The 21,542-nt window shown below is 50.9% G+C and overlaps 2 protein-coding genes across 23 annotated transcripts in view; both read right to left on the bottom strand.

Annotated features, from left to right (window-relative positions):
* Positions 1 to 4,289: 4,289 nt before the first annotated feature.
* On the bottom strand, positions 4,290 to 7,322 carry Zbtb9 (zinc finger and BTB domain containing 9). 2 transcript variants are annotated; one of them, XM_051187185.1, is made up of 2 exons: positions 7,234 to 7,322; positions 4,290 to 6,995 (listed from the first exon to the last, which is right to left on the bottom strand). In XM_051187185.1, the coding sequence occupies exon 2, from the start codon at positions 6,932 to 6,934 to the stop codon at positions 5,540 to 5,542; it is 1,395 nt and encodes a 464-aa protein (XP_051043142.1). In that variant the 5' UTR covers positions 6,935 to 6,995; positions 7,234 to 7,322; the 3' UTR covers positions 4,290 to 5,539. The 2 variants fall into 2 exon arrangements, with proteins under 2 accessions (XP_051043142.1, XP_051043141.1); XM_051187184.1 differs by having other exon boundaries at positions 7,247 to 7,316.
* A 777-nt stretch (positions 7,323 to 8,099) lies between these two features.
* The window catches only part of Syngap1 (synaptic Ras GTPase activating protein 1), a 31,823-nt gene continuing 18,380 nt past the window's right edge, over positions 8,100 to 21,542 (bottom strand). For 7 of the 21 annotated variants that reach the window (XM_051187163.1, XM_051187155.1, XM_051187170.1 and 4 more), the window contains 10 exons: positions 20,340 to 20,576; positions 20,051 to 20,252; positions 19,690 to 19,868; positions 19,112 to 19,153; positions 17,699 to 18,773; positions 16,893 to 17,066; positions 15,319 to 15,530; positions 13,466 to 13,556; positions 12,640 to 12,678; positions 8,100 to 9,945 (listed from right to left, as the gene is read on the bottom strand). In XM_051187163.1, the coding sequence (XP_051043120.1) occupies positions 9,799 to 9,945; positions 12,640 to 12,678; positions 13,466 to 13,556; positions 15,319 to 15,530; positions 16,893 to 17,066; positions 17,699 to 18,773; positions 19,112 to 19,153; positions 19,690 to 19,868; positions 20,051 to 20,252; positions 20,340 to 20,576 (2,398 nt within the window). In that variant the 3' untranslated portion in view covers positions 8,100 to 9,798. Of the gene's footprint in view, positions 9,946 to 11,055; positions 11,406 to 12,639; positions 12,718 to 13,460; positions 13,570 to 15,318; positions 15,531 to 16,892; positions 17,067 to 17,698; positions 18,774 to 19,111; positions 19,154 to 19,689; positions 19,869 to 20,050; positions 20,253 to 20,339; positions 20,577 to 21,542 lie in introns of those variants that run through there. The other 14 variants (XM_051187156.1, XR_007834686.1, XR_007834688.1 and 11 more) reach the window with 14 other exon arrangements.

The raw sequence follows: 21,542 nt of genomic DNA on the forward strand, positions 1-21,542 counted from the left end.
AAAATCATTTTTTAAACTATGATCCATAATGGTTATATTTTCAAAATTCTTTATTTCTATTGTTTTGTGTGCATGTGTATAACGTGTTGTGCTTACCTATGTATGTGCATAGAAGCCAGAGGCTGACACTAGGTGTCTTCCTCTAGGGCTCTCCACCTTAATATTTTTTTCTTCAAAAGGAAACTTAAAAATTTATTGATGCATATGTTTGTGTGTGCACCTACACAACATTGTATCACTTGGAAGTCAGAAGACAACTCAATTTTCTGCTGCCTCCTTGTGGATCGGGGAACCAAACAAACTCAGGTCATGAGACCTGTTTGTAAGCACTCCTACCTGCTGAGCCCTCCAATCAGAGACTCATGTTGAACCTGGAACTCACTCATCAATAGATGGTCAGGCTAGTGAGCCCTGGGAATCCTGTTTGCACCTTCCCAGTACTAGGATTAAAGGCCATGAGCAGCTTTTTGATTGCTAGGGATCTGAACTCAGGTCCTCACACACACAGCACTTTACCCACTAAGATTCTTTCCTGTGCTTATTTGTTTTTGAGACAGGTTCTTATTATGCAGCCCTCATTGGCCTGGATTTGCTATGAAGGTTGAGCTGGCTTATAACTTCCAGAGGTCCTCCCTCTCCTGCCTGAGTGCTGAGATAGATCAAAGGTGTGCAGCATCATGGCCAGCCACTAAAATTCTTTTAAATCCATCATGGCCAGCCACTAAAATTCTTTTAAATCCATCCTTTCCCCTCTTGCAAAGTACTTTTGTGTGTCAAGCTGAGCTGCCTGTCCTTAGTTTCAGCTTTGCTGGTTGACTCAACATGTTCCCTCCTGCTCTAGCCATTTTCTGTGCATCAGTTAGCTCTTAAGACTTCATTATATTCAATGTGGATATTTTTGGTTAAGACTAACTCATATGCGGTGGTGGCATTTTTCTGTAAGTGGAACATAATGTCTGCTTGTCTTTTTGTTATGTGTCAGCCACTGATGTTCAATCCCTTCATCCATTCATTCACTGGGGGATTCTTTTTTTTTATTTAATCCACCTAATTAAGTTTACCATTTTTATCCATTTTCTGTGTAGTTTTGACATTAGGCATGCTCACACTGCTGTGATATTACTACCATCCATCCACCTCCAGAACACTGTCCTCTGCCCAAACAGAAGCCACACATCTAGGAGCCAACAGCCCTCTAGTTTAAATAACCTCCACAGTTCTCCCGAATAAGTGGAGCGTCACTACGTCAGCTGCAGAAAAAAATCACCTGTGCTTCTGCATCATGAAGTGTTACAATTCCCTTCACATCTGTGACAACTTGGTAGGACTGACTGGGCATCACCTGGGAAACAAACGTACCAACTGTCTGAGGCTTTCCTTGGAGGTCCCTGACGTGCGAGAGCACCCCTGGTATGGGTGGCATCATTCTGTAGGCTGAAGTTCTGGGCTGAATGAAACAGAGAGAGCATGAGAAGTCACAGAACCATCAATCTGACTGCAATGCAAAGTCCAGCCACCTCATGAGGCCCCCAGTACAATGGACTGTTTCTCCCCAAACTGTAAGCCAAAAATCAACCTGTAGGAGGCTTCTTGCCAGGTATTTGGTTCCAGCAAAAGGACTACACCATTTGAGGCTGGGTATAAGCCAGAAGTGCCACACACTGGAAGTGGAGGTGGAGGGTTGGGAGTTCAAGGCCATCACTGGCTTGCTAAGCAGTGAGTTTGAGATCAGCTGGGACTCCAGGATCTGTCTCAGACAAACAAACCAACAAAGGCTGGCTAATTTCCACAATGTATATATGTCACAGTCATGTGCCACATAAATGCTTCGTCAACACAGGTACATTCCACAAACCTTTAAGGTTTGCATAAGCACTCTGCAATGCTCAGATAACAGCAAGATAACCATTGACACGTTTCCTTTAGTGTGTCCTCACTGAAGTAATGCATCCTGACATTGGAATGAAGGCACAATGCAGTGTGACTATGACCAACACTCCTGGGAACACAGGGAAAAAAGTACCTGTTGTACCACAGGTTGAGTTCAGTAAGATGGCTCAGTAGGCAAAGGTGCTTGCTGCTGAGGTTGACAACCTGAGTTTGGGCTCTAGAACTGCTACAGCAGAAGGAGAGAGCACATGCTGTTCTGACCTCCTTGTGTAATTAAAAAAAAAAAAAAAAAGATTAAAAAAGAAAATAGAAGCTGAATATTCTGACTTCCCTTACCACACAGGGCCAGAGGACTTTAGTGGTGCTGTAGCTTCATTCTGACTTGAGTGCAGAGCAGAGGCTAGAATGTTTCTGGACATGGCTCTTGTGAAGACTGTCACCTGGACGAAGTGTACGGTACCACGGTGTTCAGTTACACCTGACCCAGATATTACCCTGAGTCTTGAGGGTGTGGCTAACAATACAGTCAGCTGGCTTTACATACATATCATCCCCATGAAAGGGGTTATCCTGGTCTAGATAGCCAAAGGCCTTAAGAGCAAAGTGATTTCATGGAAAAGGGAGAATTCTGCTTCAAGTTGACATAAGCATCCTGCCTGCCTACCCTGCACACTGCAGGCATGCCCTTGCCACAACTTCTAGGCTCTGAGGACAGGCATACATATATCCCACTGGCTCTCTTCCTCCACAGAAACTTAACTGATGTAACTGATTATCAAATACCAGTGGCTTTAGAATTAGCCTTTGCTACAGATATGGTAATGTTTCTTGATGGCTTTAATCTAAAATTGTAAGGCGAGAGAGTGCTTATATAGAAAATTTACATTGCAAAGCTGTTTGGATCACAGGTGCCTCTTATTAATTAAAATCTTCATGGCATGCAAATGTGTGGTCAAGGTGTTCTAGCTAGAGTGTAATTATGAACCTGAGAGTCTGATTGAAATTTATTTTATTTTGTGGTCCTCAGGTCAAACTCAACCTTTGTACTTGCTAGGCGAGCATCTGCTACTAACTTACGTCCCCAGTCCTCTCCTGAGTTTATTTTCAGCTCAGTGCCACAAGAACAAGAATCAGCTGAGTCTGTCTGTAGCTCAGCGTGAGATTCTGGATTCAACTCCAACACCAAACAACACAACCACCAGAATGAGCCGTGTGGCCATGTGCCATACGATCTCAACACTAAGCCAGTAGAGAGAAGAGGGCAAGCATTAGGAAGCCCCTGTACAAACCACATTCAAGACCTCTCTAGTCCAAAACCAACATCTCCCAAAACCAACATCTCCCAGTAACAGGTTGTCACCTCAAGGTCTATGCCCAGGGACTCTTGCCCCATGAGCTCTGAGAGGGCTTGTTCTTCCAAAGACAGGTCTCCTTAGTCCCGTCCTTTCACTCCGGGCACCACTTCCCACTCTTCTATAAACTCATTTTAGTAAGGTCACCAGGAGCCAACTTCCTGTGCTTGCAACCCAAGGAACCAAGACCACAAAGCTATAGCTACGTATCTAATGTATGTCAAGTGGGTGGACAGGACCACAGTCAATCCCAGACACCTTCACTGCTTTCTTTTTCATCTCTTTTGAGAGTTTGATAAATCCAAGGTGGAGTTTACCTGCTAAGCCACAAAAATATTTTCCCCCTTTTTAAATTGTGCACACACGTGCTATGGCATAAGTTTGAGGACTAGAAGAAATTGATTCTCTCCTTCCACCATGTGAGTTAAGTGAAGCAAACTCAGGTTATTAGGCTTCTCAGTAGGCATCTACTGAACCCTTCTGTTAGCCTGACACTTGGCTTTCTCCCTGTGGCTGCTGAGATCTGAACTCAAGTTTCATGTCTGGGCAGCAAGTGCTCTGACTCACTGAGGCACTTTCCCAGTGAAGGGAAACCAGGGGTGAGCACAATGCTCTGTTCTAAGTATTTGTAGAATAAATCAAAGTACCATCGGACACTACGCATAAGATGTCAAAACAAAACATAATTTAACATTATGTGACCCAAACCCTTTCAAATAGTGGCATGGCAGTATGTGCTTGTCATCCCAGTATTCAGAGGCTGAGGTAGGAGGGTGGTGAGTCTGAGGGCGGTTTGTGCTAGATAGTAAGATGATGTCTCAAACAAATCGAGCCGGAGAACAAAGCAGTAGCGGCACAGATTCTGAAACATCACATGACTTACCTGAGATGACTTACCTGAAGTCCAGGAGAGCATTCTGAGATGTATCTGTTGGGCCATCCTATCTTCTTTTGTCAACATCACTGCTGCAAAGGAACACACTCATTGCTGTGGCCCTGCTCTCACAGCTCTTCCACGTAAATCATTCAGTCCAGTCTACTTTCAGGTTAGATTTCAGGGAAGACTTTATTAAGTAATGAATGAAGTAACTTTAAATCTCCCTCCACCTCTACAAAGATGTTTCTATCAAGTGTGGGTGGGATGGAAAAGGAGGCAGTATGGTCCCACTGTAGAATTCTGCAGTATCCACCATGTGTGGTCTCCACCCTGAGTCCTGATCAGGGAAATTTGTTCAGAGAGCAATAGTGCTACCCTGAGAGCATTTTAGGTCCGTTGCCATCTCCTGAGTTCATTGGTCACATCTGTCATTGTGATCATAAGCAAGTTGTCAGTGGTACTCTACAGTAGACAAGAGCAAAGGCTGTTGAGAGAATACCTTTTTAGGGGGCTTTGGAATTACATATGAAATGCTCTATATGTTAAAGTGCTCAAGTACTTTTTTTCTTTTTAAAAAGACCAGGTCTCACTGTGTACCTGACTGGCCTAGAATTTGTTATGCAGGATTACTATGCTACCCAGGTTGGTCTAGAGTTTACAGAGATCTGCCTACCTCTGCCTCTCTAGTGTTGGGATTAAATGTGATGAGCAACTACACTTGTTGCATGCTCAAGTACATTTTTTTTTCCCAAACAGGGTTTCTCTGTGTAGCCTTAGGGCCTGTCCTAGAATTCACTCTGTAGACCAGGCTGGCCTTGAACTCAGAGATCCACCTGCCTCTGCCTCCCAAGTGCTGGGATTAAAGGTGTGCACCAACAACACGGCTGGGCTCAACTACATTTTTAAAAGGATATTTTGGAAGATGTCTACTGGTAAGAAAGCAAAGTTCAACCTAAAAGGCCTCTAGAAAGAAACAGCAAACAGAAGTGCACTGCTGAGTGTGGGGAGGACATTTAGAGTTCGGCAATCACTTGAGCTCTGGATCAAACACATTCCTAGTTGGAAACCAGCTCCCTTACCTCCTGGTGAAGGTGAAGTAAGTTACCAGTTCATTTTGTCCCAACTCTGCTCTCACTAACCTAATCCAAAGTCAATGGTTTCCTCACTGGCTGCCAATATAAAAAGGGCCATTTAGGTGATCAAAATCATGACTTTCCTAGAGTCTGCTTAACAAATAGTTGAACTGAGAAACCTGAACTTCCACGTACACCAGGGTGAGGCCCATAGCCAAGAGTAAGGGGCTCATAACACATATGATCTCTTGGAATGACTACACGATCCAGGACTGAGGTGGTGAAGGGTAAGAATCCATGAGTAGCAGTGGCTATCTTATCCTACAAGTTAGTACAGAGCATAGCAGTCATTTGTAAGTCCAGTGGGCAGTGGCCCAGCCCTGGCCCTTGCACAAGTCCCGGTGTCGAAGGTAAAAGGCATGGACGCGAAACCGACGTCCACAGTGCGGACAGGCATGCAGAGCTCTAGCGTGGGTCTTCATGTGTTCTGTCAGATGGTGCTTCAACTTGAAGCGTTTATTACAGACCCCACATCCAAAAGGGCGCAGGCTGAAGGTCAACATGATGTGTCGATCTCGTTTTGGCTTTACTGCAAACCGTTTTCCACACAAGCAACCAAAGCATTTCCCATCTGCAGGGGGTGTCCCTCCCAGCTTCACAGGCCCATGCACAGCTTGCCCTGATCCTCCAGGTCCCCCGCCCCCTGACAGGATTTCATTCCCGTGAAGATCCACTGGCTTCCAGGATGGATCTCCTGCCCCAGATGCTTCCCCTCCTCCCGATGACAGCAAATATCTTAGTTCCCCATTTCCCTCAGAGTCCCCTTCAGAGAGTGCTTTGGTCTTCTCCTTTGTTCCTCCAGACTGATTCCCACTTCCTGAAGACTCCTCCTTAGACTCAAGGGCATCCTGATTGACATACAAGACTTGGGAAGCTCGCAGAGGAGGGGCAAGAGGCTCAGGGGTTGAATTCCCATCCTCCGGAGGCTTGCTGGGAAGAGCAGATGTAGGCAGTGGGTGGGATGAACAAACTTGGGAAAACCCTCCAGATATTCTCTGAGGCTGAGGAGACTGGAAGAGCGGGGCTACTGACCCCTGCTCATCCTCCTCTTCCTTCACCTGAATCTGTAATACTTCTTCTACTTCGCTCCCCTCTCCTCCAATGGGGCTCTCAGTAGAAACAGAGTTCTCTGTAGAAGCAGAGGACTGCGCTGCGTTCTGGAAAGGGGAGGATCGGATGCACCAGCCTCCTGGAGAGGTTGTGGAAAGAACTGTGTGGTAGGAGGCTCCTCCCCCAGCCGAATTTCCACCACCTGATGTCTCTAGTTCTCGAAGAATTTCCGAGCACTGATCTACCACTTGCCACATCTGCAGGCCACTGGCTACAAGGAGATGGGCAGGGAGGGCATCCAGCGGCAGGCGGAGGCGCCCTGAGTAAATGAGCTGAAGCAGTCCCTCGAAGGCATCCGCCTCAATGACACTCGGCAAAGTGAGTCGGGGTGCATCCCCCAAAAGCAGCTTGTCATGGAAGTAAGGAGAGGCGGCGGCTAACACCGCTTTGTGAGCCCTAAGTTCCCTGCCCTGAACCAGAAGGGACACATCACAGAACTTGCCCTCCAGCCTGTGGCGGTTCAGGGATTCCAGCAGCGAGGAGCTATGATGAGGGAACTCAATGTGGATCGTCCGATGGGCTGGGTTGCACCTCGGGGAAGAGGGTGTGGGGGGCAAAGTCGAAGCATCCATGGCCACCTCAGAAAGAAGTCCCAGGGAGTCAGGACCAGTAGGACTCTCTTCGGGACGAAGGCTGCAGAGGAAAGAGACTGGGGTCACCCAAGTTCGGGATAGGAAACCTGTTTCAAGCGGCTCCCCACCGATCTGACGAGCTTCCAGTGACAGTTTCTGCGCATTAGTTCCGCCCACCCAGAAAACCGACACAACACCAACCAGGGTGTTTACTTCCAGGCCCCGCGGGAACCGGGGAGGGGACTGTGCCCCACCTCGCCGGCTCGGGCCGCCCTCAGCTGCTGCTCGCCCCGCCTCACCGTGCTCACTCACACAGGCCGGCTCCGCCAGCTCCCGCCACGCGCCTTCCCACCGGCACGCCCCCACCGCACGCGAGACGGCCTCGCAAGTGTTCGGCCTCCGCTGCTCCTGGCCGGCCGGAAGCTACCGCCTGTTCACCGGACGCCCCTGCACCAGGCGCGGGGTGGGGCCAGGCCTGAAGCCAATGGGAGGACGGCAACCTACAAGCTCTATTCTCATTGGTTGTGCGGCCAGAGGGGCGGGGCCGTGAGCCGGGGGCGGGCCGAGCGTTGTCGGGGGAGCGGCGGAGGTCGATTTCCGCGGTGAGCTCTAGCAGTACGGGTCTTCCCTCCCGCCGCGCGAGGTAGGTGCTGCTGTGCTCAGTGTGCACGCGCGGCAAGCAGACCGGAAGTGTGAGCGTACACTCGCTAAGGACCGCGATTCTTCCCTGCATCCTGCAGAGGAACGTCCTCACGGTGGAACCTATACTCAGGGAGTTTTGCAGAGACGGTACGCTTCGGCCCATTCGCAGCCTCGCGCCTTCGGGTTGGGTCCTGCGGCGGGTGGAGAGCGGGAGTGGGCATTTGGCCAGGAAGACGCCGCGGTATTTAGCGTTCCATGCATTACTGGGTGAGACAGTGTAAGTACTGCTTGCAGGCTGACAGCTTTCTCCCCAGAAGTAGTTAGAGCCTTCAGGTGGTTCCAGCGACTTCAGACTAAAGTCAGCCCAGTGCAGGGCGAGGTGGTGTTTGCCTTTAATGCCAGCACTCGGGAGGTGGAGGCAGGAGGAGTTCGAGGCCAGCCTGGTCTACAGAGTTCTAGGACAGGCAGACACAGAGAAACCCTGTCTCGAAAAACCAAAACTAAATAAAGGTCAGTCCAGCGATAAAAGAACAATCTCCGTTTATTAAACATGAGTTTTGTTTCACCACACACTCCAGAAAAAAAGGAAATGGGGCGGGAGTGGGAGAAGGGGGGGGCGACGGGTCTGGGAGCAGGGGCGGTAAGGAGAACGAGTAAACAAACAAAAACGAGTAAGAAGAGCGGCTCCCTACTCTTAAGGTGGTGGGTGGGGAGAGGAGTGAGGGGCGGGGCTAGGAGCCAGGAAGCTCTGTACAGAGGGGTTGCCTCCCAGCCCCTACCCCGGTTATGTACAGTACAAACCCCAGATAATTACAACAGCCAAAGAGGAGGAAGGAGGTACGAGGGTAGGGCCTGAAGTGGGGTAAGCAGAAGAAAGGGCAAGGGATAAAATTTCACATATTTACAACATTTATATAAGTATAAATTTGGCCCCGGCTGGGTGGATGTGTAGAGGGATAAGACTGAAGGAGAGCTGTCCATACAAAAGGTCGAGTCTGGAGTCTGGGAGGAATTCTCAATACCAAACGCAAGAAGGGGTGAGGAGACAAGGCTGGATAGGGGACAGCAGTCAGAGAAGAGGGGGGTACCCAGGAGGGATTTCTCCCCTTCCATGGCCTACCCACCCCAAACCCCATCCATCCTACCTCCCCTGTCCCGCCAGAGAGCTATGTACAGAGAAACACCGAAAAATCATGGAGCTGGCGGGAGGGAGGGAGACTGGGTGAGGGGGGAGGGTGAGAGGGAAGCCCAGCCCTGTCCTACCTCCCCCAGGGGACAGAGTCATGGAAGGGGGCCTCCAAACACCCATCCTCCAACACAGGTCCTCCCACTCTGGGGGAGAGAGACATGGCTTTTCCTAGAGTAAGTTCCCCCCTCCCCATGGGAGTACAGACAAAAGAGGGAAGGGGCAGGGGGCTGGCTGTGTGTCAGGGTAGAGCAGATCAGCTAGTCTGTCCTCTACAACCCAATACACATGGCCTCCTAAACCCTAACGCCTCATCCGAACCTCAGTTCCACCCCACCCAACACACTGGGGGAGGGGGGGGCATAAGCCCCCTCACCCCGCTCTGGGACCAGCCAAGAGCAGATCAGGTGTGGGAAGAAGGGGAGGCAACTCCCATTCCCCCCTTGCCGCCCCCTCCCTGCCCCCGGTGGCCCCCTCCACCCCATCTGGGTTCTGGGTGGGGAGAGTAAATGTTAAGAGTGGGAAGAGGAGAAGGGGTTTGTGCGTGGTGAGCCCCCCCCAGACTCTGCTCCTGAGAAATCAAGGGGTAATAGGGCCCCCTCACCCGGGGTCCCCTCCCCATAACAAGGGGGACAGGGGAGGCCAAAATGGGATGGTGGAGGGGAGTTAAGATTGTCAGCTCTGGTTACTGCTAAAAAATCACCCTGAAGTTGAAAGTTTGGAGGTGCCACATCCCCAGTGTGGGGGTGAGGGTCTGTCCCCCAGTGCTCAGGGGAACTATGAGGCAGAGGGTGGGGATAGCACCCCGGAGTGAAGGGGTCTGTGGGGTAGGTGGTGTCCTGGGGGCGAAAGAGGGCAGCTAAGGGTCCCACTCTCCATCCTGGAAAAGGTGCAGTGGAGGAGGCAGACCCAGCCTCAAGGAGGCATTAAAGGAGGCAACCCTGCTGTCCCTCGGTGACATGATGGTCCAGTCCTGGTGGTTGGTGATGTTCCGGGGTGGGGTGCACAAGGAGGGAGGTCTGTGATGCTGGGTGGGCTAGTGGTCTGCGGTGTTTCGGAACTCGCCGTTCTCTGTGATCTGCAGCCGGGGTGGGGGGGGTGGGGCTGGGGGGGCCAGGCCGTTCCAAGGTGGGGCCAGTGTCACACGCGGGTTTGTTGGACCCAGGGGGGGAAGCTGCCTCTCCTGCAAGACACCAAAGAGGAGAGCGCGGACTTATTGAGACGCTTCGCGGGGGCAGGGATGCCAGCCCCAAGCCATGGTCTCACCCACAACCAGCCCTCTCTACAGCCATGTCTACACCTCTCCTGCTTTGTTTCTCACATCCAGGGGTTCTGGGGGATCAGAGAGATAACTCACACCAGAAAACCAGCTCAAAAGCAACTAGCTCTCACTTTGCCTCTGACAGAACTCCCACTTCTGGAACTGTGTACCCTCCCTCAGCCCCTCTCCATGGAGCCTCCTCCCAGCACCCTCCACCCCAGGCAGACTTCCCACCGAAGAACCAGGAGAGGCAGTACAGTAAAACCTCATTAATCTGAACCCCTACAGATCTGGAAGTTTGTTCATAATCTGAACAAAACCAGGGCTTGAGTTTCCATTATCTGTGAAGAAAAGGTGTGCTAAGCACCAGTGGGAATGTGTCTTTGGGAGGGACTTAACCTACCCCAGCAAGCTATGGTCCCTGGAAGCCTAGTTTAGAGTTCTACTTACTGTGATTTGAAGACAGGCATTTCACTAAATAGACACTGTCACTCAGTTTTGTCAGTTATTCAGAGTGGACCTCTCAAATATAGCATCCCACAATAGAGAGTTCAACTGTGCTGGAAATAGGGAGGGGGTCGAGGAAGTGATGTGGAGGGACATCTTGTAGGAAGGCTCCCCTCTTGATTGGTAGGAGTGACTGAAAGATTTAGACCAGTGGTTCTCAACCTTCCTAACACTGTAACACTTTAATACAGTTCCTTGTGTTGTAATGACCCCTCCAACCATAAAATTATTTCTGTTGCTACTTCATAACTGTAATTTTGCTACCATTATGAATGTTAAGTATCTGATATGTGACCCCTTTCCCAGTTGAGAACCACTGGTTTGGAGACATTGTGCCCAGGCTCCATTCCTTTCCACCCCTCCTCCTGTTCACAGCATCTCCCTCCCCAGGGTTCCAGCTTGAGCAGCAGACCCTATGGCACTCCTGTACCTATTTTCTGAACCTACTATAGCTCCGGAACCAACTTCCTGGTTCCTTCCCTCAGTCCAACCTTCTGTGCCTCTGGGGGGGGGGGAGGGGGAAGAGACCACCTGAGTCCCCACACTTCTGGACACTTACTTGGCTTTTAAAACTCTAGCCCCAAACCAATTTTTATTTTATTAGCTGGACCAAAGCCTACAAATGGTTTGGAACAAATATACAAACTACTGTCTGAGCTACAAGTAGGGCAACATGTAGGTACCTATATCTGACCCTGTCTCCAAAGAACACAAGGAATGAAGACTCCCAAGGTTAGCTTTCCCTCCATACCAGAACCAAAGACTCACCTGTTACATGGCAACCCAAAATATAGCCTTAGTCAAAGCTGCCCTCTTGGCTATCTGGGTATCTCACAGCCAGTCAGTGGGAGAGGGGATTATATGTAGTAGGATCCCTAAGTTCATGCAGCAATAAGAGAACAAGGGAAGGAACCCTCAGATTGCCTCCACTCCGCTTGTCTGCTCATGACGACATACGGGCATGCCCCATACGCCCTCATGGACCCAAATTTAGAAACTGTATAAATTAGGGTGCCATTATTCATTTTACAAAAGAATTCTCTGCTGGAGTCCTTTAAATGATGAACTTCCCTGGTGTCTTTCAGCATTTGTTTACAGATCACTAACTACTTTGACAGAGAGGCAGGGCAGGCAGAGTTAAAATTACTGTATGAGGATCCATTGCCCACCACAAATCAGCCCCATAAATATGTGTCTCAGAGCTGAGGTGTGCCCGAGAGCTTCCTGTTTACTGGGTTTTAGGTAGGATTTTGTGTCCTAAATGCTACTGGGTGGTAAATGAGTGGTATTAGCAACTCAGGAACTTGAGCTCTGACAAGAGAGGTTCTTTCACATGTTGTTCCTAGTGTCTAGTGTCCCTGCCTGGGACTAGAGATGGCTACTGAGCCCTTGAATAGTCTAGGAAGCTGCTTCTCACTTCTAAGTCACAGACCACATGAAAAGGCCCAGCCTGACATCTGTCCAAGATACCTTCTCTTGCTTGTCACATGCCACTCTGTTCACCTGTCAGCACACCTCAACAGCTTCTTTTTCAAGATCCCTTAGTGTCATCCTGAATTAACTGCCCACTTCCAACTTCCACCTAGTAGTACCTAAGGAAGCTTCAGGTCCCTTCGGCCTCACAAGTGCAAAAAAGATCAAAGGGGGAGAGAGCAGGTGGGTTAGAACTAGGGAATTAAGAGAGGCCCCCAACCTACCTGCTGGAGCCAACATAGCCCCCTAGCCTGGCCCCACACAATATCCCTCCATCCTGTTACACCCACACCCCAACTCCTAAGTACGTTCTGGTGAAATGGGGGGTGACAGACAGACACTGGATAGGTAGAGGAAAGGGAGGATGGCATCAGGAGGTGGCTGGTAGGGCCAGCTTGGAGAGAGCCGGGGAAACTAAATGTGCTTGATCTTTGTAAGGGTCCAGTTTGGTACTGCTAAAGCGTCAAAGGGTGTGGCATGTCTGCAGGTGTGCTCTGGCTGTACCTTGGGCAGGGGCCTTTCTGTGCAGGAGGTGTCAGGAGGGTGTAGTGGGCAGCAGTGAGAAGGGAAAGGCTGCAGAGAGTTGGAAGGGGTAAAGGCTGCAGAGAGTTGGAAGGGGTGGGTTTCACCACCAACCTGTAGTGGTCCGGAGTCACCTCCCCCAGTGTCCTCCGCCTGTGGGTCAAAGCGGAACCAGGAGAATTACCTGATGAGCTGCAGGGGGAGAGAGTGGGGTCATGGGGTCAGGAGGCTTGGAGGTGGGGGGCAGGGAGTCCTAGTGGTCATAGCAGAGGGAGGAGGAGTGTGGACAAGAAAGAGCAGGGGCATGGGTGCAGAGGGCCTAGAAGCTGGCCGGTGAACAGAGACGGTGGTGACTGAGCTAGATAGCAGGTTCAGGGAACACTAGAGGTCAAAGGCAAGCTGAATTTGAACTATGGGAAGAGGCCTCTGGGAGAGGCCTTAGGATCTGAAGAGCCAAGGACAAGAAACTATGTAGGACCTACCAGAGTCAGAATGGCAGTCAAGAGACCCCTGAGTCTCTAGGTACCCGGAGCTGAAGAAGCTACAGCTTAGATTATCTATGCTCCGTTCTATTCAGTAGAAACTTCAGCCTTCCTGGCTCAAGAAGAGCTGAGGAAGCAGACAAGCCTGGGCTAGTGAGAGGTGCAAGTTCAAGGGCACTGGGGATAGGAGCTGAGAGGCTGAGACTCTAGTGGAAGGTCCTGAGATGCAGACAAGAGTCAGAAGACAGGACAGGAAAGCATAGGAGTGGCAGAGAAAGGCAGACAATGGGATGCACGTGGATCACTGCAGGCTGCAAAGAGGAAGCAGCCAGTAGACAAACAGGACCATGGGAGACAGATGGTGGTGGGGCCAGGGTGGCTGGTGTGGTGAGAGCACGGAGACAGTGGGATGGATGGGGATGGGACACGGAGAAGATAAATGACATTGTAATTTCCACCTGAGCGTCGAGCAGCCTCTTCTTGGGTTCAGGCAGCGGCTCAGCCATGGCGGGGTGGTCCCGACGCAGCTCCTCCTCCACCAGCATCAGCCTGAAGGGACGGGCTTCAGTGGGGTTAGTGGCGGGCACGGGCTCAGAGCCCACCTGTAGTACTCTTGACCCTGGGGAACACTTGCAACTCTGAAAAAGCCTTGGACATTTTCTCCTCCTTGCAGAATTGTTCCTGATGCAATAGATGCTCTGTCACCCAGGAATCTTGCTTTCCACTTCCTCCTAGGGGTCCTCATGCCTGTCACACCTGCCTTCTGAAGAACTTTTAAAGACCTGTTTCTACTTACTTATTCATTTATTCATTTATTGGTTTTTCAGGACAGTCTCACTGTGTAGATAAGGCTGACCTTGGAGATCTGCCTGCTTCTGCCTCACCAGTGATAGAATTAAAGGCATGTGCCACCACACCCAGCTTATTCTACTGTTGTTGTTGTTATTATTATTATTTTATTTTATTTTATTTTTGGGGGTTTACAAGACAGGATTTTTCTGTGTAGCCCTAGCTATTCTGGAACTCACTTTGTAGACCAGGCTAGTCTCAAATCTCACAGAGATCCATCTGCTTCTGTGCTGGGATTAAAGTTGTGTGCCACCACTGCCTGACCTATTTCTATTATTTTTAACTATGTGTATCTGTGTGGGGGTGTGTGCAAAAGAATGCAAGTTTCCTGGAGCTGGAGTTATAGGTAGTCATGAGCCAACTGATGTGGGTGCTAGGAATTTAACTCAGATCCTTTGGAAGAGCCAGATTTCCTCTTGACCATTTGAGGCATTTCTCCAACCCAAAAAAAGTTGTTTTAATTTCACCCTATTTTTTTCTTTCAGACAGAATCTCACAGTGTAGCCAAGCAAGCCTAGAACGCACTATGTAGCTGAGGTTATACTCCTGCCACCGCCTCTATGTAGCCCTGGGTGTCCTAGACACCTCTGTGTAGACCAGGCTGACATCACACTAGAGATCTATCCCAGAGCTTTGATTAAAAGTGTGCAAAACTGGGCCAGGTGGTGGTAGTGCACGCCTTTAGTTCCAGTACTTGGGAGGCAGAGGCAGGTAGATCTCTGTGAGTCCAAGACCAGCTCCAGTCTACAAGAGTTAGTTCCAGGACAGCCTCCAAAGCCACAGAGAAACCCTGTCTCAAAAAAAAAAAAAAAAAAGAAGAAGAAGAAGAAAAAGTGTGCACAACTGTGCCCAACTAGATTTCTGTCTCAAAGTCTCCTGTCAGCCAGGTATCCTTAGCTCTCAGCTATCCCTCCTGGAGGTCCTGTGTGGCACATGATCTAATTTCTGTGCCCCAGGCCATAGTAATTAACCACTGTTCCTCAAGTGTCCTATCTTGTAAGATATCAGTTGGAGCAGTAGCTTCAAATGTTTGAGTAGAGAAACTATTTTCTTAGTTTCACTCAAAAACAGCATTTACAGCAGATCAGAGCAGGGCTGGCTCTGGCTATAGTGGCCCTTGTTGAGGCAGTTCCTTGGGAGCAGTGACAAGCTAAAAGCCCATTTCTCATGGAAGGCCTTCCCATGGCTGCAGAAGGGACATAGGAATGGTTAAGGGCTCCTGTGACTTGGGACTGGGGCTTAGCTTTGTGATGAACTCACAGGCGGCATTAAGAAAAACTGATAGGGAGTCCAGACAGTGATGTTAGACAGTAGCTGATATACTTCCCCTGGGCTTCAGAAGTTGGTGTATAAGCAGTGCTGGGGCTTGATAAGGGGTCATTCAATGCCTTGAGCAAGCTTTTCCCATCTCCCTCTCCCTCCAGCCTCAACCCTTCCTGCACCTCCCCGGGCCGCCCCTCACCTGCCAATGATGCTCTTGATCTGGGAGTCCTTCTCCACCTGCTGCTGCCTCAGGCGCTTCTCGCTCTGCTCTAGGCGGGCTTGATACTGCATCAGGATCTTGCTGGTCTGTTCTTCCTGAGACAGCAGCCTTCGCTCATATTCCTCCAGCTTCCGGTTGGACATGTGTAGCCTCTCCTTCAGCGAGTGAATCTCCTCCTCGTACTCCTTCACCTGCCCGCCGGGCACATGACCCCGCACTGTGAGAGGGGTGCCCTGCCCTGGCTTTTCCAGCCTATTCCCATCCCTGTCTGTTGAGTCATAGCATGACACAAAAGAAGTACCCAATCCTTTCTCTGCCTGTTGAACATACTTGATCTGCTTTAAGAAAGCCCTGATTACTGACTGAGGCTTCCTCGATATGGAGCAAGGTCAAAGTCCCACATCTTAGAAGTGTGCATGCCCTCACACATGCATGGGGAATAGAGGGCCCCATAGGGCACCCTGACAAGACTGCAACACTCCATGAGAAGCATTATCTTGAAATTAAAGACAAAGGGACCGTAGTTCCAAACCATGATTGAGTACATAATGGGGGGGATGACACTGGGTAAGGTAGGGGCAGGGACTGTCTCATGTGACTCCCTTCTTAGGCCTATCCTGCAGACAAGAGATCAAGGGGACCCCAGGATGAGAATATGACTATTAATGTGAATCTGGGATCAGTTACTTCATTTCCCTGTTGCTTAATATAGTTGTCACATGTAATTCTTTTATTTATTTTTTTTTTTTTCAGTGCTAGGGATCAAACCAGAAGCCTCACAACTAAGCTCTATTCCCAGCTTACACACATAGGTATTTAAAAGTTAAATAAGTCTAAAATTTTAGTTGCTGGATTGCAACAGTATATACGTGTCATATAGGTAGCCATAGCTGCAGGCAGTGTATGCTCCCAGCTTATTTTCACTCCTGATAGCTCTGGTGTCTAGTGCTAGGCTGGAGCCTTCTTCAACAAGGATTTCTCATCTGAAGCATGGACAAGAAAGGCAATCTGAGAAGCTTTTACCATCCTGTGAAGGTTCATACCTAAGCAACTCCATTCTAGACAGACACGAGAGGAATTCATGGCTTATGATGTTTGCCTTGGGCATGAATGTTTAACCCTCTAGTAAAACTTGCTGATACCTAGGGGCCTCATGCATTCTAGGCAAACATTCTACCACAAACTATATTCCATAGCTTTCTTTTGACTTTTTATTTTAAAACAGGGTGTCATTAAGTTGCCCAGGCTGGCCTTGAACTTGATATTTCCTGCCTTAGCCTCATGAAACAGTTTACAGGTCTGTGCTACAAAGCCTAGTTTGGGTTTGCCCTAATCCTGAAGCCATTCTTTTTCTTATAGCCTAAATAGAACAGTTCTCTCCAATCTACAGTGTATATAACCCACAAATAGAGTTGGATCAGGTTTAAATAGGTTTAAACTACCTATCTTTCCTTTTTACCCAACTATTTGAGCATGGATGTTTTTCCCCTGGAAGGACTAAGGGCCTTCCCTGGAATGAAAAAGGAGGAACAGCAGAGGGCAAGCCAGCGTACCCTGTCCAGCCGGCTCTCATCCATTGATTTTGAGTACTCCTTGAGCTTATACTCTTCCCGCTCGATGTGTGCACTTTCGATGTCAGCTGACAGGTGGGGCATATTGGAGACCCAGGCGACCGTCCGCTCTGAGGCGGGCATTGTGGGGTTCAACGTGGACGGAGTCTGGGAATGCTAAGACAAGCAAGGTGGGGCAAACAGCAGAGAGGTGGGAAAAGGAGGGTGTGTTCAGAGTAAAGAAAACAGAAATGGAACCCCAGCCTGAGCCCTTCTCCCCTCTGATCACTAGGGAAGTAACTGCTCCTGCCTCCCTTGGGAGTGAGTGCTGAGGGTAAGGGTCTTAACTATTCATATATACATCCTTGGTACCTGAACAGCTCGTGGGATATTACTGAAGGCCCTCTTCTTATATTTGTGAGTTTTCTAGTTTGCTTTTTGGGGTTTTGAGACAGGGTTTCTTTGTGTAGCTTTTGGAGGCTGTCCTGGAACTCTAGACCAAGCTGTTCTCAAACTCTCAGAGATCCACCTGCCTCTGCCTCCCAAGTGCTGTGATTAAAGGCGAGTGCCACCACTGCCTGGCCAAGTTTTTTTGTTTAGAGACAGAATATCACTATCTACCCCTGTCTGGCCTCAAACTTGCAATCATCTTGTCTTTTGAATGGTGAGAATACAGGCCAAATGTCACATATTTGTTTTATAAACTTAATAAACAAAGGAGGTAAGAATATTGTAACACCAGACTACACTGCTCCAACCCCCACTTCTTGCCCCCATGTCCTTCCCTCCCTACCCCTACCCCCACCTACCTGCTTGGTGATGGAGGGCTTGAGCCCCCCACCCCCTCCGCCACCGCTGCCCCCGCTGCCCCCAATGCTGCCCTCTTTGCTGAGGCTCTGTTGCCGTGGGCGGGCAGGACCATAACTTGGCTCCGGGGACTGCAGTAGGTTCCCGCTGGATGGCCGGGGTTTCTGGGCAGCACTCACTGTCAACTGTTGAGATTTGCCCCTCTGCAAGGGAGGTGGCTGGCCTCCACCACCCCCACCACTGCCCCCACCACTGCCCCCACCACCAGGCCCTGAGGGAGCTGGCCTCTGGGGACCGATGGTGATCTGGGGAGGGGATAGCATGTGTTGAAGGTTGTCCTGAAGTGAGAGCTGCCGACGGGTGAAATCAGTACCAGAGGGTCCAAACTCATCACTGTAGCTGTGGCTGTGAAGGATGGAGGCAGCAGGGGGCTTAGGGACCCCTGAAGAGAGGTCCTCGCTCTTGCTATAACCATGGAATGGGGCAAAGGTGTCCCCTGGGGGCTCTCCACCTCGATGGTGGTGATGGTGGTGGTGGTGGTGATGTGAGGAAGGTGGGCCATGACCACTGCCCCCTCCATGGCCCCCTGGGGGCCCTGGCCCATCAGCAGCCATGTGGAAGAGAGGGTTCTGGAAGGAAAGGGGAATGCGAAGTTGCTGGGCAGGGACACCATCCGTGGTGACGCCCATCTGGCTGAGGCGCATACCAGCTGCTGTGATGGAAGAGCCACTCCCTTGAGAGAGGCGCCCGGCAGGTGCAGGCCGCAGCCCTAAGGCTGCTGTCAGTGAGGCCTGGCTTGAGTGCAACAGGTCCCCGACAGCTGCCAGGTTGGAAACACTACTACTGTTAAGGCGGCCCCCAGGCCCATCACCCTGAAGGTCCAGCATGGATACGCTCTTGTTGACACTTAGCATCTTCTGCTCTGGCTCTGTGATGTCTGAGCTGCTTGTGCAATATGCTGGGGATGACCTGGCCAGTGGTGGCCGGCTCACATAGAACAGGTCTTTACCCCCACCGGGAGGTGGTGGTGGTGGCTTTTCCTTGGTTGGGGAGGGGAGGCGAGCCATGTCCATAGAGCTGTTGAAAGGGAAGGAGGACATACAGGCAGAAGTAAGGGGCCAGGACTGCTGGCATCTGAGCCTGTGATCTGGTTAAAAGTGGGACCCAAGGGAAGGGCTGAGTGCTGGTGGTGGCAGCCCTAAAGATGCAGGCAGGGAGGATGGGAGGGAAGGTGGAGAAGGGAAAGGACAAGGCCTAGGAAGGTTTAAGGCCTGGAAAAGGAGGTGGGGGCAGCAGAGAGGAATGAGGGCAAGTCTGGGCAGGTATGGAGGAGATGAGGTGCACTGAGGAGAGGAGCTGAGGTGGGCAGAGGCCGGTGCAGCAGGACAGGAAGGTGGGGAGGACAGAGCCCTCACCTGTTGAGGCCTCGAGCCATGAACGACTGAAGGTCGATGGAGCTGGAGAGAGATGCAAAGGGGCAAGCACAGACAGAAGAAGGAGAGGTGGACAGACGATGGGAGGAGTGGTAGGACAGGTGGTGTCACAGATGAAGACATGGGTGAGGGATGGCAGAGTAATCACAAGATGAAGGACGGGAGCTGAGGCCCCGCCCGCCCCATCAAACTGGATGCCATGCTCCAGGGCCACTCAGTTCCAGCTGCCATTTCACAGTCTAAATTCAGGGTCACAGGGAGCTCTCTGGGTGAGGTGGTAGGCTGGGGGCGGGGGTTTATTAGGTCACTTAGAGACACCTGAGTGTCTTGCAGACAAGTGTAGACTGGCAGAGGGATAAGCTCCAGCTGCATCAGAGTCCCTTGGCTTCGACTGCCTCAGCACTTCTGGGCTCTACATTTCTCCCTCTCTGGCTCTAACAAGCTCTCAGCCTCCTGCTGCCTGTACCCTTACCATTGTCCCTAAAAACTTGGAGTTTTTTCCCTTCTGAGGCCCAGCAAGAAGCATCCAGGAATCATCAGGTTCCCAGAGCACAGCTCACCTATTGAGGTCCCGCATCATGTAGCCCTGCATCTCGGCTGATGGCCCCCGCAGCACCACAGGCTGAGGCCGAGTACGTTCACTCTGGCGGCTCGGCTGCCTTTGGATGTTAGGGTTCCTCAGGGCTGTGCTGATGTCATTGAGGAGCCGGGGCAGTGGGCCCAGCTTCAGGAGGGCTTCCTGGAAGGACAAGGCTGTCACCGGATGAGTGAATGCCCAGTTCTAAAAGGGCCTCAGAGGGCAGGCAGAGGCTGTGTGAGGTGCACTGGATGTGGTGGTGTCGTCTCCAGGAATAGGAGGATGAGAATAGTTCTGTGCAGAGGTAAGTACTGGGGGGCAGGACAGAGGAGACATACACTAACCTTGCTGAGCTGGGGAAGCACCTCCCAGAGCAGGGCATGGAGTGTGGAGAGCTCTCGGCCCAAGTCTATGTAGCCCTCAAAACTGCTGCTGTTGGTCAGTGTGTCCAGGTTGGATATCTCATACAAGAACTGCTGCATGGAACCCCACTCCAGCTCCAGAAACTCATTCATGAAGCCTAGGAAGTCCTCCTTTGAGGTAAACCTGCTCAAGGGACAGATGCTCTGGTGACTCAAAGAACCCTTCCAGAAGCCCATAGCTCATTCCCACCCTTCCTGAAGTTTCCCTCACTTGGAAAAGTTGGCCAGGTTCTGAATGACCTTGGCGATGAGGGTGAGGGTACGTGAGGTCTGCTCATCTGGGTACTCCTGCATAAGCCCGAATAGACTGGGCGACATAATGGCTGGGCAGAGGAAGCGCAGGAAGAGCGAGGCGCTGATCAGCCTGTCGGCAATGTCCTCCCGGCCCCGCTCTGCGCAGCGCAACCGCCAAGATGCAAACACCTCCTTCAGCTCCCTCGGGAACACGCTGGGGGGAAGGGGTGGGGAGACAGAGAGAGAGAGAGAGAAAGAGAGACCGGGACTGAGCCCCAGAGACCCTCAGCTTCCAGGGAACATGCTGAGGGGGTGGCAGGAGGTGAGGGTGTGGAGACAGGTGAGAGAGACTGGGAGGGAGGGACTGCAGGAGAAAGACAGGAGGCTACTGAAGAAGAGGGACCACAGTAGAGAGGGGACAGTCTGCAGAGAGAAATGGAGAGGGAAAAAGGGCGAGGAGAGAGACACATGGGAGAGAGACGGGGGGGGGTGTGTGAGAGAGACAAGGAGAGGAGGAGAAGAAAAACAGACACCGGGGAAGAGACAGAGATGGGAGAGAGATGGAGGGTCACTTGAGGTACAGGGAGCTCGGACCCCCCAACTCTTCTGGATTCCAGGGAAATGGGAATGGACGTGCCCCAGGCATGATCCCCAGTCCCTGGAATGGCTCAGCTCACTCTTCCCCGCCTCCCAGTGCCACTTCAATGTCCCACTGACACCTTAAACTTGACTGTGTAAAACTGAGCTTACTGTCGCCCCCACACTGCCAGCTGGCTCCTCCTCTTGACTTCCCTGGTTCTGTCAATGAGGCTATGGGTCTCCCAAGCACTAGTCCCGTGGCCTCTTGAGTCACCCTGACTCTCCACACAAGCCCTCAGACAATCCCTGCTCCTCCTTCCTGTGGGGACCCTAAGCAGTCCACCCTGATTCACTTCTGACCCATCAGCCACAGGCACCAATGATGGATGTCTTTCTTTCCCTTCCCATATGGCTCACTTGATGCAGGGGCCAGTCTTAATCATGCTATTTCTGGTATCCACAGGATACCCCAAGACATTCTGATGACTGTAGACTACTGAATCCAAGGCTTCCCAGGTCCTCACTCTACTCCCTAAACACACCTTTTTCCTATTACCTCCCCTACAGCCACACACTTCCCTAAGCCTTTCCAGTTACCGGC

Source organism: Phodopus roborovskii, unplaced genomic scaffold, assembly GCF_943737965.1.
Source record: "Phodopus roborovskii unplaced genomic scaffold, PHOROB, whole genome shotgun sequence".
In the NCBI taxonomy this organism is placed as follows: domain Eukaryota; kingdom Metazoa; phylum Chordata; class Mammalia; order Rodentia; family Cricetidae; genus Phodopus; species Phodopus roborovskii.